The sequence below is a fragment of the Saccopteryx leptura genome, chromosome 1 (assembly GCF_036850995.1).
Source record: "Saccopteryx leptura isolate mSacLep1 chromosome 1, mSacLep1_pri_phased_curated, whole genome shotgun sequence".
Taxonomy (NCBI): Eukaryota; Metazoa; Chordata; class Mammalia; order Chiroptera; family Emballonuridae; genus Saccopteryx; species Saccopteryx leptura.
In genome coordinates this window covers 390184057-390202666 of record NC_089503.1, presented here as the reverse complement: position 1 = coordinate 390202666, position 18610 = coordinate 390184057, and the positions used below count along the sequence as shown (strand labels likewise).

At 43.9% G+C, this 18610-nt stretch overlaps 2 protein-coding genes across 3 annotated transcripts in view; one reads left to right on the top strand and one right to left on the bottom strand.

Moving 5' to 3' along the window:
• Positions 1 to 18610, top strand: part of LOC136387807 (HLA class II histocompatibility antigen, DQ beta 1 chain-like) — an 88360-nt gene that overhangs the window by 10386 nt on the left and 59364 nt on the right. The gene's annotated exons all lie outside the window — the stretch shown is intronic.
• On the bottom strand, positions 9968 to 15494 carry LOC136389629 (HLA class II histocompatibility antigen, DQ alpha 2 chain-like). Of its 2 annotated transcripts, none has more exons than XM_066361468.1 (5): positions 15371 to 15494; positions 13269 to 13520; positions 12333 to 12614; positions 10675 to 10864; positions 9968 to 10478 (listed from the first exon to the last, which is right to left on the bottom strand). In XM_066361468.1, the coding sequence occupies exons 1-5, from the start codon at positions 15450 to 15452 to the stop codon at positions 10451 to 10453; spliced, it is 834 nt and encodes a 277-aa protein (XP_066217565.1). In that variant the 5' UTR covers positions 15453 to 15494; the 3' UTR covers positions 9968 to 10450. The 2 variants fall into 2 exon arrangements, with proteins under 2 accessions (XP_066217565.1, XP_066217566.1); XM_066361469.1 differs by having other exon boundaries at positions 13269 to 13517.

Sequence of the window (18610 nt, the reverse complement as noted above, 5' to 3'; positions counted from 1 at the left end):
GAGAGCATCTTCGGCAGAGGATACAATGAATGACCAGATGGGTAGAATGATACAAGTGGTACATGTCAGCCAGCATTTCTCCTTGGGCAGCCCTGTGCTTCTTCAATAAGTCCATGAATGGAATAGGCATGTAGCAGAGACTGAGGCCACTCAGAAACCAAGGGTCATCTAACTACTGTTAGTTCTGAATTCCCAAAATGTCAAGAGTATAGCACCACTGAGCCATGGGTAAGGTGCACTTTCTCAAGAAAACCCAACCATGGTTTGGTAGCACGTTGATTGATTGCACCATATCATTTCTGCCGTGGTGGGCAAAGAAAATAGCATGTTGTCAGGAGTAATGAACCCAGATGATTATAGTGATTTGGGTTGCTGTTACCAAATGAACACAATGAAGGGTAGGTAGGTGTAGAATTTAGGGGATTCACTAATATATGATATTTTGACATATGATGACCAATTATAATTGTAAAGAGGTGATAGATTATGGGGCCATATTGGCCTGACAAGGCAAGGCGACTAAAGTCTCCATCTTGTGAGTGATGAAAGCCTGTGCTACCCCATCAAGAAGACAAGTTAGAGTAGTTGAGCTGCTGACTTCATGAGGGAGAGCTGAATGGGGAGGGGTGACTATCAGTTATAGCCTTGTGACTGGCAGGGATGGAAACTTGCTCCATAAACCTTTCTGTTACGTCTCTTATAATGCTTCTAATCATCCACAAGGTTAAAGAATCAGCAACACAGTGACTTAATAAGGGCTATAATTGGGTCTTAGTAGTGCAAAGGGTGGAATTTGGAACCCATGTCACGTCACTTTAGCTCAACAATCATTTCAGTTACAATTTCAGGAGAATGGTGTGAGAAAATTCAGACTTACTTGACATTGACTGTGTCCTTCCTGAAGCATGTTTCTTCTTGCTACTCAGAGCCATTTCCCATGTTAAAGAGGTTCACTTGACCTATGGTGAAGTGTAGCCTAAAAACTCAGGAGAATTAATGCCCCCAGGGGCAAACCCAACCAGTAGGCAGTAGGTGATGGTAGGTAAGTGCCTAAGTCTCTTGTCCTTCAGGCGAACCTCTATGGAAGGTATTGTGCTTGCTATGTGGGAGGTCTCAGTGAATTGAAGTCTGCATTGTCCACAGTGGTAATCTTAATATTATATATTTATTTTGTTTTTCTTTCTCCCTTCCTCTTTCACTTTTCCCATTTCATCCCTCCTGCTCCCTAGACCAGTGGTCCCCAACTTTTTTGGGGCTATGGACCAGTTTAATGTCAGGAAATATTTTCATGAACCAGCCTTTAGGGTGGGATGGATAAATGCACAAAATAAAATTATGTGACCGGCGTAAAAACTGTGGTATTTTAATTATTTATTTATTTATTTATTTATTCATTTTAGAGAGAAGAGGGAGAGACAGAGGGAGAGAGAGATAAGGGGGGGAGGAGCTGGAAGCATCAACTCCCATATGTGCCTTGACCAGGCAAGCCCAGGGTTTTGAACCGGCAACCTCAGCATTTCCAGGTCGATGCTTTATCCACTGTGCCACCACAGGTCAGGCCAATTGTGGTATTTTTAAATATAATTGTCAAACTTATGAGACAAGCATCAAGAGTAAGTCTTAGATGGATGTAACAGAGGGGATCTGGTCATTTTTTAAAAATAAAACATTGTTCAGACTTAAATTTAAATAAAACAGAAATAATGTAAGTTATTTATTCTTTCTCTGCGGACCGGTACAAAATGGCCCATGGATCGGTACTGGTCCGCGGCCTGGGGATTGGGGACCACTGTCCTAGACCACCTAGTGATTGAATCAGCAGTATCCAAGCCCTTGTCTTAGACTTTGCTTTTAGGGAAACCCACTTAAGAAAAATGATGTGTGCAATTTGGTTAAGAGCCAGGTTAGTGAAAAAATAATAGTAATTCTGTGCTTTTTATGTTTCACCAAAAAAGTGGAACCATAGTTATTCACCTCAGACTACACTTCACTATTTTTATGTTACAACTTATTGTCTCAAAAACAGTGATAGAAGATTCAAGATGATGGTGGAGTAGGTGGAAGTTATATTTACCTCCTGTCAGGGCCAAATTATAGTTAAAATATAAAACAATCTACCTGAATAACCAACTGAAGTCTAGCTGAACATAAATCTCATAACCAAGGGTTTTCAGAAGAAGCCACTTAGGGAATGGTAGGAAGGGCACAGATGTGAAAAGGGGCTGGTCCTGCACCATCTGTGGTGGCTCAGAATCTGGAGAGATATATGGGCTACAAAGTTTTTCCTTGAGGAGTAAGGGGCTTAAACCCCCATGTCTGGTTCCACAGCTCAGAGCACCAGAGCCAGGAAGAGGATCCCACATAACATCTGACTCTGAAAATTAGTGGGTATTCTACCCATCAAGGAGAAATGGGAGTCTGCTAGAAACCCTGGCACACTCTTAAAGTATCAATGTAAAAAGTCTTATTCTCATTTACTCACTCTGGGATCCAGCAGAGGGAGGGTACTTTAAATGAACTAAACTCATGAGAGTAAAGACTAGGTTGTGTGGCTTTGGTGAGAGAGCTCATCGGACAGCTGCCAGGGTCCCTGGGCTGAGATCTTCTCCCACATCATCTATAGATGCCATCTTTCTTTCTTTCTTTTTTTTTTTAAAAACCATTTATTCACTTAGAGAGGAGAGAGAAAGAGAGGGAGAGGGAGAAAAGGAAGGAGAAGCAGGAAATATCAACTCCTGCATGTGCCTTGACCAGGCAAGCCCAGGGTCTTGAACTGGTGACCTCAGTGTTCCAGGTCTGATGCTTTGCCCACTGCGCCACCACAGGTCAGGCTAGATGCCATCTTTCTTGGGTGAATAACCCCCTCCATATGTCATCAGCCTGGGGGAAAGCACTAGCCCCACCATCTTGACTTCCTGTGGCTCCGTCCTGCCAAGTTCACACCTTGCGGAGGAGTCAGCTGCATAAGCCTGTGGTGTAGAGGTCTTAGAGGACTCAGGAGGTATCAGAGACTGATTTCTGTGAGAGCCATTTTCTCCTCCTTCCTTCTTACTTGACTGGCATCACCCTCAACAGGAGATCCACCAGCCCCATCCTCCCAGCAGCCATGCCTTTCTGTCCTTGGGCTTTCAAGGAGGACTGGGCAAAATTTGGAACAGACTGAATTGTGTGGCTCTAGGATTGGGATCGCTTTTCCCTTGCACATCTAACCAGGGCAGAACATTTTCTTCAAATAGTCAAGGTTCTTACCATGTTAACTCCCCAAGGACCCATCTCACCACAAAAGTCTGTGGGCACCTGGTAGGTGGTAGCTAGCCTGGGTGTACCTTGGAACTTTTGCTGAATGACCTCAGACTCAGCACTGGCACTGAGTTTGAATTTTTTTCAATCAGGTTAACACTACTTGTCCCTACCCAATGACTCCCTGAGATCCTACTTCACAACTCCAGAGTCTCTTTCAGTGACTAAGCCTAACAGGTATGTGGCAGTTGGAAGCAGGCAGAAGAAGATCTAAGAGTGCCTTGGACTGTTTGCTGGCCTGCTCATGGGTTTGGTGCTGTAGGAAGATGGCATTAGTGTGTAGCTTGGTCTTTCTCCCACACATTTAGGCTCAGTTGAGCCAACTCAAACTGTGGATGGCTTTGTAGCTCAAATAAGTTGCCCAAGGCCCATTACAGGCAACATCTGACATTTACCTGCACCACGATCCTTCACAAAAGGTCCCAGAACCCATACAGTCAGTGGAAGCTTCAAACAACATCAGTGCAAGACCCAATTAGCACCGTAGTGGCACATCCAAAGAGAGATCTTGGCTGGTGCCAGTCCTGCTGAGGCCAAATCTGTCTCATGCGGTCAGCACCTGCATAGCATCTCATACCCTGTGGTAAAAGTCCACTACTCACAGAAGGGTCAATAGCAATCAAGGCTCAACTACAATAGGATAGCAATCAAGGCTCAACTACAATAGGAGTATCCACATAACCCACGTAAAGGAGCACCAGCTGATGTGATCAAAGTGACTGCACTACTGGATCCCACAAGGTATCTATTATGTAAAGTCACCTTACCAAGACTGGGAGACAGAACAAATATACTTAATGCACAGAGACAAACACAGAGAGGCAGCCCAAATGGGGAGACAAAGACACGTGCCCCAAAAGAAACACCAGGAGAAGTCTCAGGAAAAAAAAATAAAAATAAAAACAAGTAATCTACCAGACATAGAGTTTAAGACAATGGCTATAAGGATGCCCAAGAAACTTGGTAATAATTTAAACAGTATAAAAAAGGACATAGAGACTAGTATAAAAAAGAGCCAGTCAGAAATAAAGACTATAATAATTGAAACAAAGAATACACTAGAGAAATCAACAGTAGGCTAAGTAAAGCAGAGGTTCAAATCAGTGCTTTGAAAGATGAGGTAGCAAAAAACATCCATCAGAGCAGAAAAAAAAATTAAGATGGTTTAAGGGATATTTGTGACAACACGAATCATAACAATATCTGCATCATAAAAATACCAAAGAAGAAGAGAGAGCACAAAGGATTGAGAACCTAGTTGAAGAAATAATGACTCAAAATTTTCTTAACCTGGTGAAAGAAAAAGACACACAGGTGTGGGAAGCACAAGGAGTCCCAAACAAAATGAACCCAAAGAGGCCCACACCAACACACATCATAGTTAAAATGGTAAAGGGTAAAGGCAAAGAGAATCTTAAAAAGGAGTTAGAAAAAGACAGTTACCTACAAGGGAGCTTACATAAGACTGTCAGCTGATTTTTCAACAGAAGCATTCCAGGCCAGAAGGAATTGGAATAAAATGGTCAAAATGATGAAAGCAAGGATCTACAACGAAGACTATGCTACCCAGTAAAGCTATCGTTTAAAAATGAAGGAGAAATCAAGAGTTTCCCAGATATGAGAAAGCTAAAAAAGTTCATTGCTTCCAAATCAATAATATTACAAGAAATGTTAAAGGGATTTCTTTAAGAAGAAAGAAAAGAAAAAGAGGAAAATAGTTATAAAGAACGAAATGGCAATAAATACATACCTATCAATAATCATTTTAAATGTAAATGGATTAAAGGTTGCAATCAAGAGACATACGGTAGGTAAATGGATAAGAAAACAAGACCCATATATACTGCTCACAAAAATTAGGGAATATTTCAAAATAAATATGAAGTGATAAAAAAAGAAGCATTTGATTTTTTTTTTTATTAAACAAGAATATCATGCCTGACCAGGCGGTGGTGCAGTGGATAGAGCGTCGGACTGGGATGTGGAGGATCCCGGTTCGAGACCCCGAGGTCGCCAGTTTGAGTGCAGGCTCATCTGGTTTGAGCAAGGCTCACCAGCTTGAGCCCAAGGTCACTGGCTGGAGCAAGGGGTCACTCAGTCTGCTGTAGCCCCACGGTCAAGGCACATATAAGAAATCAATCAGTGAACAACTAAGGAGCAGCAAGAAAGAATTGATGTTTCTCATCTCTCTCCCTTCTTATCTGTCTGTCCCTCTCTCTAACTCTCTCTCTCTCTGTCTCTGCCACAAAAATAAATTAAATTAAAAAAAAATAAACAAGAATATCAGAAAAGCAAAGGACAAGTCAAAGAAAGTTGTTCAATTATGCAAATGAGATGCAAACCCAATTATCGTGATTGAGTAGCAAAAAAGAATTAAATGCTTCTTTTTTTATTGCTTCATATTAATTTTGAAATATCCCCTATTTTTTTGCGAGCAGTATATATGGTGTCTACAAGACACCCACCTCTGAATGAAAGACACCCACAGACTGAAAATGATGGGATAGAAAATTTACAACAACATTGATGGACCTTGAGAACATTATCCCGAGTGAAATAAGTGAATCAGGAAGAGCTGAAAACTGCGTGATTTCACACAGAGGTGGGATATAAAACTGAGACTTGTGGACATAGACAAAAGTGAAGTGGTTACGGGGGGGGGAGATGTGGGGGAGGAGTTGGGGGAGGATAGTGAAGAGGGACAAATATACGGTGACAGAAAGTGATTTAACTCTGGGTAATGGGCACACAACACAATCAACCATTCAAATGCTACAGAAGTGTTCACCTGAAACCTATGTATTCTTATTGATCAATGTCACCCTGTTAAAGTTAGTTTTCTAAATAAAAAAAAAAAAAAAGAAAAAAGAAAAAACGCCAAATTATCATTTCTGATTTTCTGTTACTTCTCGGTTACTTTCAGAAACTTGCTATACCCATGACTCACTACGCCCCCCCCCCCTTTTTATTTTGAAGGCTTTTACTTTTCCAGGAAGTGCTGACCTCTTCCCTCTGGCCTTGCTCTGTCATATGAGTGAGGTCTACCACTTCCAGTTTCGGGTCTCTACTATGGTTGGAATTTGCAATCAGCTCTAAAACATCTCTGGTGATATTATTATTATTTTTTGTCTTAACATAGTATTTATTTTTCTCTTTCTTTCAAAAATTAAATTTAACAGGGTGACACTGATTGACAAGAGTACATAGATTTCGGGTAAACATCTCCACATCATTTGAACAGTCAATTATGTTGTCTACCCATCGCCCAAAGTCAGATTATCCTCCATCACATTATGTTTGCCCCTTTTTATACCTTCCCCTCTCCCTGCCCCCCTCCCCTTTCCCCTGATAACCACTGCACTCTTATCTATGTTCATGAGTCTCAATTTTGTGTCCCACCTATGTGTGGAATTGCACAGTTTTTAGCTTTTTCTGATTTCCTTATTTCACTCAGTATAATGTTCTTAAGGTCCATCTATGTTGTCATAAATGATACGATGTCATCATTTCTTTGTGGTGATATTATTTTTGAGGCTTTGTCACCATAAGACATTTTAAGAAAAAGAGTCCCACCATTAAACAGAAGATATTTATTATTTTCTGTATCCTGCTCTTACAGTACACGCCGCGTATAACCTTCTTATCATGAACTGAGACTAAGGGTCCCTTACTGAGAATGGCAGGGGTGAGAATCACAATAATCCTTAAAAACAACGATTTTCCTTATAGATTCATGTTCTTGGAGGGCATGAGATTTTGAATTTACAATAGTATGAAAGGTTTTCAGTTCTTTTAGCTTAAACACATCATTTACCTCAAAGGATAAATTTCCCCAAATAAATTGGATTTATATTTCCTGACCTGGACATGTATACTATTCTCTAGCTCATGACTTGAGAATAATTTTTCAGAGTGGGAGATTTCATAGTAGCATTTTAAGAGTGATATATAACTTATGTAGAGAGAGTTGTAATATATACATACATATATATATATATATGTGTGTGTGTGTGTGTGTGTGTGTGTGTGTGAGAGAGAGAGAGAGAGAGAGACAGAGAGAGAAACCAGTAACACACAGGTTAGAAAACAGAACACAACCTCCCAGAAAGCTCTCTGTGTGCACTTTCTAATTACCAACCTTTCCCTTAAGAGAAAAACATGACTCTTAATTTGTGAAAATTGTTTCCTTGTCTTATGAGCTCATGGTTTTGAATTTCATATAAATAAAATTTTACTTATTGGTTTTGTTTGTTTTCTTTGAGAAATATTTTATAAGATTCTCATATTCTTACGTGTAGTTACACACACACATTAGAATGGTTACTGTTAAAGATTCGGAACATATCAGGGTTGGTGTGGATGTAGGGAAATTGCAACACTTGTGCTTTGCTGATAGAAATGGGGAATGGTGCAGCCACTGTAGAAACCAATATGGTGGTTCTTCAAAAAATTAAAAGTAGAATTACCATGTGCTCTAGCAATTGGGGAGTGTGTATATATATCTGTATCTATATCTATCTATCTATCTATCTATCTATCTATCTATCTATCTATCTATCTATCTATCTATCATCTATCTATCTATCTATCTATGTATAGACACACACATATATAAAAGAACTGAAAAGAGGGACTTGAACTCGAACAGACATTTGTATGCCAGTATTTACTGCAGCATTATTCACAACAGCCAAAGGTGGAAACAACTCAAACATACATTGCTGAACGACTGGGTCAGTGTGGCATACATGTAGGAGGAAACACGACTCAGCCCCGTAAAGAAGGACATTCTGATAATACTACAACATGCGCGGTCAAGTTTCTAGAGAGAAGAGGTGGACGGGTGGTGGCCAGGGGCTGGAGGGAGGGTGGGAACGGGGAGTCACTGTCCGATAGGAGCAGAGTTTCAGTTTGGTGAGGGGAGAGGACAAACACGTTTTGGAGATGGATGGTGGTGCTGATTGCATGACAGCGTGAATGTGCTTAACGTCGCTGAACTACACACTGAAAAACGGCTCAAATGGTAAATTTTGTTATCCATATTATGCCACAATAAAGTAAGGGAGAAGGCAAGAAAGGTAGGAATGATACCTGGAATTGGTGTAAAGATATGCAAGAGTCATCTCTTCACCTTTTCTCATCCAGTCCTAAACATAGTTCCCAAAGTTTGGGCGTGGAGATCGGAGTTTCAGGTTTGGAGAATATAAATCATACTCAAAGTTAACAATATATTTGAGGGTTACTGTGTGGCACACATTAAGCTAAGGGTTTAATATGTATTACCTCATAGGTCATCTCCACAGCCTGTTTTGTGGCTACTGAAGGATTACATTCTATGTAAATTGAATATATTGCGGTATTAATATATTATTGAAATCTCAGTTAAGCTATCAAGTCTCATGCAATACAAGTAACCCAAAGTAGAATGTTGTCAGTAAACACAATTCATAAGCTTGAACATCGAGTGAATTCAAATTGTGTTTATACTATTGAAAAATAGAGGTGTCTTCAGGGAAAAGGGACCCTGCTAGCAGGTCAGAGACCCCCATCCTTTCCTTCTCACTTATAACCCGAATCAGCAAAGTGGGGGGTGCTTTCTAAGCTACACACCGTGGTATCTCGTGGGAGAGCGGGGGGTGCTTTCTAAGCGACACACCGTGGTATCTCGTGGGAGAGCGGGGGGTGCTTTCTAAGCTACACACCGTGGTATCTCATGGGAGAGTGGGGGGTGCTTTCTAAGCGACACACCGTGGTATCTCGTGGGAGAGTGGGGGGTGCTTTCTAAGCTACACACCGTGGTATCTCGTGGGAGAGTGGGGGGTGCTTTCTAAGCTACACACCGTGGTATCTCGTGGGAGAGTGGGGGGTGCTTTCTAAGCTACACACCGTGGTATCTCGTGGGAGAGTGGGGGGTGCTTTCTAAGCGACACACCGTGGTATCTCGTGGGAGAGTGGGGGGTGCTTTCTAAGCGACACACCGTGGTATCTCGTGGGAGAGTGGGGGGTGCTTTCTAAGCTACACACCGTGGTATCTCGTGGGAGAGTGGGGGGTGCTTTCTAAGCGACACACCGTGGTATCTCGTGGGAGAGTGGGGGGTGCTTTCTAAGCTACACAGTGAGGTATCTCGTGGGAGAGTGGGGGGTGCTTTCTAAGCGACACACCGTGGTATCTCGTGGGAGAGTGGGGGGTGCTTTCTAAGCTACACACCGTGGTATCTCGTGGGAGAGTGGGGGGTGCTTTCTAAGCGACACACCGTGGTATCTCGTGGGAGAGTGGGGGGTGCTTTCTAAGCGACACACCGTGGTATCTCGTGGGAGAGTCTCACTTCTGACTCCCATCTCTCTTTCTAACCCAGAGAGTTTCTATCTCACCAAGAAAGAGAGTGGGGGGAAAACCTCTCAGATCTCATACTTATGGGAAAGATTTCACTTTTTGTTCTCAAAATCCATTTTTTTTTGTTTAAAATACTTAATTTCAGTTTATTGTTTTTTTCCACAGATTTTAGAATTCTCTTTTAAAATTGAAACCCTAAACATCATCCCTTCCTCATTTTTCTGCATTGTAGATATAAAACACACTGCATGGAGGGGAGAAAGTCTGTGGTCCCCTCAGTGATCTCCAAATGGGTGAGGGGAGAGGACGAAATAGAAGCACAGAAAGGGAGAACACGTGTTTATTATGTTACAATATCATTTGGACACTTTGTGTGTCATTAACACGACAAGGGAGAGAGAGAGAGAGAGAGAGAGAGAGAGAGAGAGGTTAAATGGGGCCGAGACATCTGCTCACATTCCCACGTGGGGGTCTCCCGATGGTGTACGAGCTGAATTAGCCCTGGCAAAAGGCCGAGAGATTGTAGACTCTAAACAAAGATACTGCCGCAAGAGATTTCCTTTTTCTCCAGCACTGATATCGAATGAGGGTGCTGAGAACCAGAGGGCTGGGCGGCTCGGCCCAGGGCTTTCTGTGGAAGGCAGGCAATGGATAGAAGACTGAGCTGGAAGAATTCCTGAAGGTCAGCGACCTCTGAGGGAAAAACTGGCCCCACAGCCCACTCAGGCAGGGAGGTGAGGAGGCCGTGGAAGGAGCACTACGAGGCCGTGAATCAGGGAGCAGGGCTCGGCCATACGTCAAGGCCAAGGCAGGGAACTAGAGTCCCAGCCCTTCCTCTTCTTTCCTGTAAAGACGGACCACCGGGAACAGGAAACAGCATGAGGTCGAGGGGTGCTCTGTTCCCGCCCCCAAGGCCAACTCATTGCCCGACTTGCCCTCAAGTCCTCAAACACGCTTGTGTATCCCGGGTGCCGATCCTTCCCCGTTGGCTTCGCTCCCCGCAGGAACATCGTCCCAGGGCTGGCACACCCGATTCTTACCTTCCCCGTGGACCGGGCGGTGCGTGGCTCACGTCACGCATGGTCCTTCCGCGTCTGGAAGCACCGCCCAAGTGCAGCCCCCGGATGATTAGGATGGAGCCCACCACGATGCCCACGAGGCCCACGGCCAGCCCCAGGGCACAGACCACCGTCTCTGTCAGCTCTGACATTGGGGTTGGAGTCTCAGGCTCTGAGGATAAAAAAATTTACAGGGTCAGGCCCCGGCCAGTTGGCTCAGGAGTAGAGTGTTGGCCCAGGTGTGGAAGTCCCGAGTTCGATTCCCGGCCAGGGCACACAGGAGAAGTGCCCATCTGCTTCTCCACACTTTGCCCTCTCCTTTACCTCTGTCTCTCTCTTCCCCTCCTGCAGCCAAGGCTCCATTGGAGCAAAGTTGGCCCCGGTGCTGAGGATGGCTCCATGACCTCAACCTCAGGTGCTAGAATGGCCCTGGTTGCAACAGAGCAACACCCCAGATGGACAGAGCATCGCCTCCTGGTGGGCGTGCCAGGTGGATCCTGGTCGGGCACATGCGGGAGTCTGTCTGACTGCCTCCCTGTTTCCAACTTCAGAAAAATACAAACAAACAAACAAACAAACCTTACAGGGTCAAAGTGTAACCAGGAAGAGAGATGCTGTGTTACTGACATCCTGCTATCAGTCTGACTAGCCCTGAAACAGAGCTAAATAAGAATGAACCAACGAAGTCAGTTTATGCCAGCATTCCTGCAAAATGTTAAGTCCAGTGTGTTGGTCTCATAACCATGACTCAATATTGCTGGCTCAGTGGTCAAAGTTAAGTATTCCGTAACAAATCAACAGTACACCACCGATCCTGTGCTTTCTCCTCCGGCTAAGTTCTCGTTACAGTTAAAGGCCTGTTCCCCTCCGGCTGAGGCTCAGCCAGGGTTAACATCTGAGCAAGAAGAGGAACCTCGTCTCCTCACTCCCACCAGGCTGGGGCTTGCAATCCTGATTCTGGGGCTTGCAATCCTGATTCTCGCTCAAAGCCGAAAAGCCAACCTGCTGTGGGAATCTGTGGGGCTGTTACAGGAAACCGAAGCCCCAAGCTTCTGAGTTACTGCCCGGTTTCAGTTCCTGTAACAACCAAGGAGATCAGCTCTCGCTGGGAGACTGCTGGCCCTCAGGCACTTATCTGAACTGCTCGTGCTGGGTGCCCTCAGCAGAGATCCCTCAACCCCCTGCTTTTGGTTTCTTTGTTCTAGTTCTGTTCATTCCCCTTCCCTCTTTTCTCTCCTTATAGAAATTCCTGCCTGCACCAGAAGGGGACATGAGATTTTGAGGACAGGTGTCACCACATCTTCTCAGGTGGCCGGCAGCTGAATAAACCTCCTTCCTTCTCACCAGCCCCTGTGTCACGTAACTGGTTCTCATGGTGACAGGCAGCTGGAATAGAGGCTCATTTTTCCGGTTTCAGAAGGACGGTGTATGTAGCGTTTGCATATGTGGGGATCTGCGTGTGTGTTTGGAAATGCACCCGACATCTGGGCTTTGGGAGAAGAGTGTAGTCAATTGTCAGAAAACTCTGCAATTGTGGGACATGAACTTGCGACCCTGGGGGCTGAGGGCTCCAAGGCAGAAGACAAGGTGGACTTGGGACAGAATGAGAGGGTGTCCGACGTGGTGGGGTGTAGACGTACCCCAGTGCTGGAGGAGAGGCTCTTCCAGGCCCCAGTGCGCCACCCTGCAGTCGTAGAAGTCGTCGGCGGAGGGGAGAATGGTGAGGTAACTGAACTTGAGGAAAGAGTGGTCACTCTTGGGGTAGAAGGTGGTCTCGGCAACGCCTTCTGCCACCGAGCGTCCATTGTGAAACCACGTGACGTTGACCACGGGAGGAAAGATGTTGTCCACGAGACAGATGAGGGTGTTGGGGATACCCAGGATCACCGAAGCCTTGGGAAACACAGTCACTTCCGGAATTTCTACAATGGAGACAAAGTTTCTTAGTTAGTCTGGGAGAAGCCTCCCCTCCCAGTTCCCCAGCCGTGAGGGAGATGTTTCCTGTGTCTTTTCAGACTCAGTGAACACCATTTCTCCCTTTCCCCATCTGTGTTTTAGATAATTTATTTCACTTTTTTTTTTTTTTTATGTTTAGGACTGTCTGAAACTTCCACTTTGCCTTTTCCAGCTTCTGAATAATGATGCTTTGTGTTATCTACGGTGAATTCAGAAAGGGCGGAGTCATAGCCATGTGCAGATTCTAAATTGTCTTTTTCTGAATCACTGTGAAGCTTAGAACATTTTCCTCTCCGTGGGAATCCACAGGGCGCAGTGTGTGTGTGTGTGTGTGTGTGTGTGTGTGTGTGTGTGTGTGTGTTTGCGCACGCGCAAGGATTTTAGGCTAAGAGGTTGGGAACACCCTCCTATAGGAGAACGAGGAGTATCTCATGGAGCCAAGAGGGGGATACACAATAAAGATTAAATGGATGTGATGGCCACGAGGTGTTTGCAGGAAATAAAATGGAAAGGGGAAGGACTCAGTATTCTGGGAGGGGTCGCTATCCCGGGGAAGAAGGCGATGAGGCCTGGGATGTACGGCAGACGCCGCAAAGAGAGGCGGAGGAGTGGACACTTACTGTTGGCGGCAGGTGTAAAGTTGGAACTTTTTATCAGCATGTGCAGATTCCTTTTCGACACAACGATGTTTCGCAGGGCGCTCTGGGTTTCAAAGCTGGTGAAGTTGCTGAACTCAGGCAGCCGCCACACCGTCTCCCTTTTCTCCAGGTCCACGTAGAACAGCTCATCGCCGTCAAATTCGTGTGTGAACTGGCCCGAGTCGCCGTACGTCTGGTAGACGTTTGTGCCGTAGGTGCCCACGTGGTCGGCTGCTGAGAGGCGGTTCCCGAGCAAGAGGACAGAATGGGAAGGTACGAGATACAGGGAGGGAGAAGCTTTATCGCACAGAGAGCATAAGGAACTCGGCTCCATGTAGTGCAGGCGTGTGTGTGGCGTGGTCTGATATCTAGCCCTGTGTCTGTCTCGTCTGTCTCAGGGTCATTGAGAGGTAAGCTCTTAGAACTTCCCATGCACCTAGATTGTCTTCCTGCGATGGTGTACACACTCCATGAGGCGTTGGGATGCTATGTCTGGTGCACGTCTCTGTACCTTTGGTACCTAATAAAGCCATGGCATGTAGCAAGAACCCAGTATTTGTTACATAAATAAATGTAATTCTTAAGCATACCTCTGGTCACTTAATCTCCCCATTTTGTCTTAATTTTTCATAGCATTTATCTTATTCTGACATACTATGGAATTTATTGACTTATGAAATATATATTTTAAGATTATCTGTCTCTCTTTAAAAGCATGCTAGTTCTTTATGGCGAAGAACCTTGGTTTATGTTAAGCACCTAGAAGAGTGTTCAGACCTCACCAAGTACCAGCTGAATTGAGGAATTATGTTTGAGAAATGTTTTGGAGATTCCATCGTATTCTATTTTTCTTCTATTTTTCTTTGGTTGGCCTTTTTTTTTGCCTTTCTTTCTTTTCTTTTTTTTTTGCTGTAGGTTTCACTACTATTGTAACTGCCATGACAAAGCAGGGTGAATGCCTGGACAGAGGACTAAAATGTAGCGGTATGAGACAGACAAAGGTGTTTGGAAAGGAAATGGAGAAGCAAAGAGCGTTAAAGAACCATATAATTAACCTATTCTTATCCTCTTTTTAGAGCTTTCCTGACTGGAGGTGACAGTGTGGGTGGTTTGGGTTGAGAAGCTGGAGCTAACTTATGTTAAATTCCTAGGTTTTCATTCAAACTTTATCCCAACTTTATAGAATACACAGAAGGTGAAGTGACACTTATACTAATCATAACATGTCCGGCATTTATATAGTTCTTTGGTTTTTAAAATACACATCTGTGTGCTTATGTGATCATGTATTACTTAGGGCAATGTGCCAATCAATTATTTTTACACACGAGAAATCTGAAGAATCAATGTAGTAAACTGACTTGCTTAATATCATTGGCTTAATTAATTTTATTTCTCCGATTGCAATTATCTTCAACAAAATTTGTCCCTCCTGATTTTCTGAGCTCAAACCTGGAAAACATATATTACGTTGAAAACAAACAAAAATGACATTCTACTTTATATGTGGCACAAAAAAATTATGGAGATGGTTACTCTAAGAAATCAGATAGATAAGTAATAGCTTTGAAAAAGAGTTTCAGATGGATTAGAAAGAGTAGGCTTATAAATTGCTGTTAATGAAAAGGAACATATTTGGAGAAATGCATCTATATATACTATATAAATATAGTATGTGATTATATAGTATTGATTATAAATTAACACAATGACAACCTTCAGGATGTCATAGTTGGTTCTGACATTAGAAAGAGAACAACACCCTTGGTGAGCATTAGACTTACACGGGGACAGTATGAAGTTTAGTTTAATTTACAAACTGGCCTGACCTCTGGTGCAGTGGATAAAGCGTCGGCCTGGGAACACTGAGGTTGCTGGTTCAAAACCCTGCACTTGTCTGGTCATACAAACTGAGCAGAGATGTTTGAGCTGAGGTTTTGGTTTCTGGGAGGGAAAACAAGCCCAGAATTCACATAGAGGGGTACTGGGGTTTCACAAGCCACCAAGTGTAAACAAGCTCATTCGCAGTTTTTACAATTCTTTTCCACAGTTCTAAACTCACACCCCCTCAGCCGTGCACTCACCCACAATGTCTTCGCCTCCACAGGGGCCCATCATGGTGGTCAGAGTGAGGGCGCCTAGAATCAGAGCCTTCTTTAGGGCCATCCTCCCGCCAGGGTCTCCTCAGGAGTGGCTGCGCCCAGTGGGGCAGCGATGGGAACCGGACAGAGGCAGGAACTCAGCAGGAGGCTGGAGGAAGGGAGCATCAGGAGAAGCCCACGCCTGGCCCGGCCCTGCTCTGTGGGGCCTCAGCCCATCCGGGGAGTTCCCTGAGCTGACGCCTCAGTTGCCAGAGGAAGCACCTTCATGAAGAGACCTGGACGGAGTCCGGGAAACTCCCCTGTGCTGAATTCTCTAGGGGCACAGACTCATGTGGAGCAGAGGGAACCACTATCTATAGAGGGAGGAAGAGGGGAGCAAGAGAAACCTCTGTCCACTCTGACAGCTGTGTGCATGAGAGGGGTGTACACTCTGGGGTTGCTGGGTAACCTCACGGCTGGTCACTGTACCGGGTCCTCTGCATTAACGGTAACTGTTACTGTCTCTGGGAAGTCTCTTCCCTAGCACACCCTGCGTTTTAGGTGATTGGGGTCCAGTCAACAGACAGAATGTTTGGTTTCAGGGAGTTTATTTTCTGTATTTCGGATCAGCTTGTTCTCAAAAAGATCCTTATTAATAGGAGCCACATAATATCCTTCCCCCTTACTTTTATACGTCTAATTAAGCAAGTTCTTCACTCATATTTTCAAAAACATCATAATTTTAAACATAATTTTCTTTTTTTTCAAACATTTTGTTTCTTTTTTAATTTTTATTTATGCATTTTTAGAAAGGAGAGAGACAGGCAGCGAAGGGAGAGAGAAAGGGAGAGGAGCAGGAAGCATCAACTCCCATGTGTGCCTTGACCAGGCAAGCCCAGGGTTTCGAACCCACGACCTCAGCGTTCCAGGTCAATGCTTTTTCCACTGCGCCACCACAGTCCAGGCCACATCTGTAGTTTCCAAGTGCTTAGAAATTGGCGACATCGTGCAGAGTCGGCACATCGTATGGAGTTGTCCATAACAGCAGCACAGTTTTTTCTTCATCCTATGTCGTCCGCTCTGTGTGCTCCTTGTGGTCCGTGTTTGATGTGCCTGTCTCAAACCCAAGTTGTGAACGTGGTGCACACCAGGAGAACTGCCTCTGTTAGCTACTGACTATCAGGTCGCACATGGGGTCTCACACTTGTGTACGGTTTGCCCTAAAGTTATTGGTATAGATCAGGGGTCCTCAAACTACAGCCCGCAGGCTGCATGCAGCCCCCTGAGGCCATTTATCTGGCCCCTGCCGCACTTCCGGAAGGGGCACTTCTTTCATTGGTGGTCAGTGAGAGGAGCATAGTTCCCATTGAAATACTGGTCAGTTTGTTGATTTAAATTTACTTGTTCTTTATTTTAAATATTGTATTTGTCCCCCCCCCCTTTTTTTTACTTTAAAATAAGATATGTGCAGTGTGCATAGGGATTTGTTCATAGTTTTTTTTATAGTCTGGCCCTCCAACTGGTCTGAGGGATGAGGGACAGTGAACTGGCCCCCTGTGTAAAAAGTTTGGGGACCCCTGGTATAGATATTTGAAGCTACGAATGATCTCATGTTTCACTGTTCCCACTGACATGTGTCTCTATAAACTTGGAGATGTTTTTGGTTCCATTCACAATCTACTCCTTTTACCAGGACATTTCCAACCTTCTGCATGAAACACAGGCTCTTCCTCATACATCAGATTTCAGCGATAATTATCTCTCTTTTAAATTCATTGTAATTCATTTAGTAGGCTGGTGTTTCAATATATAAAATCAGAACTCCATCAAACAGCAAGAGCCCAGTTTCAGAGGTTGGATGAGGTAAAGGGAAGTCCAGGCAAAGTCCTGCTGCTAGAAAGTAGACAATAGATGTGTGTGTGTGTGTGTGTGTGTGTGTGTGTATTGTTGTGCTGACTTTCTGCTTGCCCCTCTGCTTCATCTGTCTCTTACACATTTAACCACTCCTTAGTTGCTTTTGAGCTCAGAATAGTAGCTTTATTCTAAAGCAATACAAAATTATTAGTCAGATGACTCAAATGAAAGGAATGAATATAATACTGACCAACCTAAAATGTCCTTTTATCTGATAAGGAAAAAACATTTCTCATGGTAATTTAGTGGGAGAATATGCATGGTTAAACAATAAAAACATTTCTAACAATTTTTAGCATTCTCAAATATTTAGAAGCATACTTTAGAAAATTACATATAACTTAGAATGTTGTAATTAAATTGACTATCATGTCAAATTACCATTATTTTTTCATCAATGAGGGTTTTCTGTCACCTCTGGTAACAGCTCTCAAGTCACTGTGTCAACATATATAACATAGTAACTGTTTGTAGTTTTAAAAAGTGCTTTAAAATGTAATTCTTATTATTAGTTTTATTATAAGTTCTTTGACTTCTGTATAGTCACAAAATCTACCACCGTTGAAATTCTGTCATCACAGCAGAGGCTGGAGAGGACTTCAGATAGTGCACGGACTCTCTAATGAGAAAGACAGGGATTAAAATACTCTCTCTTATATTAAGCAAGTCCCCGACGCTGGACAATTTATGGACATCATTTTAATCTGTAAAATGAATAGGAGAAGTCTTACCTAATACCCTGTTAATATTCTAAAACTAAATTATATCATATATGTAAATGCAGTTGTTGAATTAGTTGAAATAGGTCATTCAGAATATTCTTTTTTGGATGCTAGAGTAATTACAGCATGAGAGATACTCCTGGTCTCTCCCCTTGAAATTCCAACAAATTGAGCAGCTATGATGCAGGGAAGCAACCACTTGGGCTCACAGGCACACCTGAAAGATCCAAGCATTGAATCAACTAAAGGTAGGATGGGGAGGAGGCGAAAGATAAGGATTCAAGCCCCCCTCTGAGCTCTTGCAGTGGGGCTCCAGAGAGGGGAGAAATACAGAGTGTCTGGATCTTCTTCTCCGGGGAGGAATGGAGAGATTGGCGGGGAACTTAGAAAAGTGCTAACTCAAACCAGCGGCTGAGGGCAGGGACAGGGCGGAAGACATAACCCTGGGACATGGGCAGTGCTCCTGCAGTATGCCTGCAGCCACAGAGACAGAGAAATAGAAAGTGTAGCCCCCCTCCCAACCTCCCAGATCCCACTTCCCTTCACAGGGTCCAGAGAGTTGAACAAGGGGCTTGCCCTAGAACTAACTCCACAGAACCACTGATTC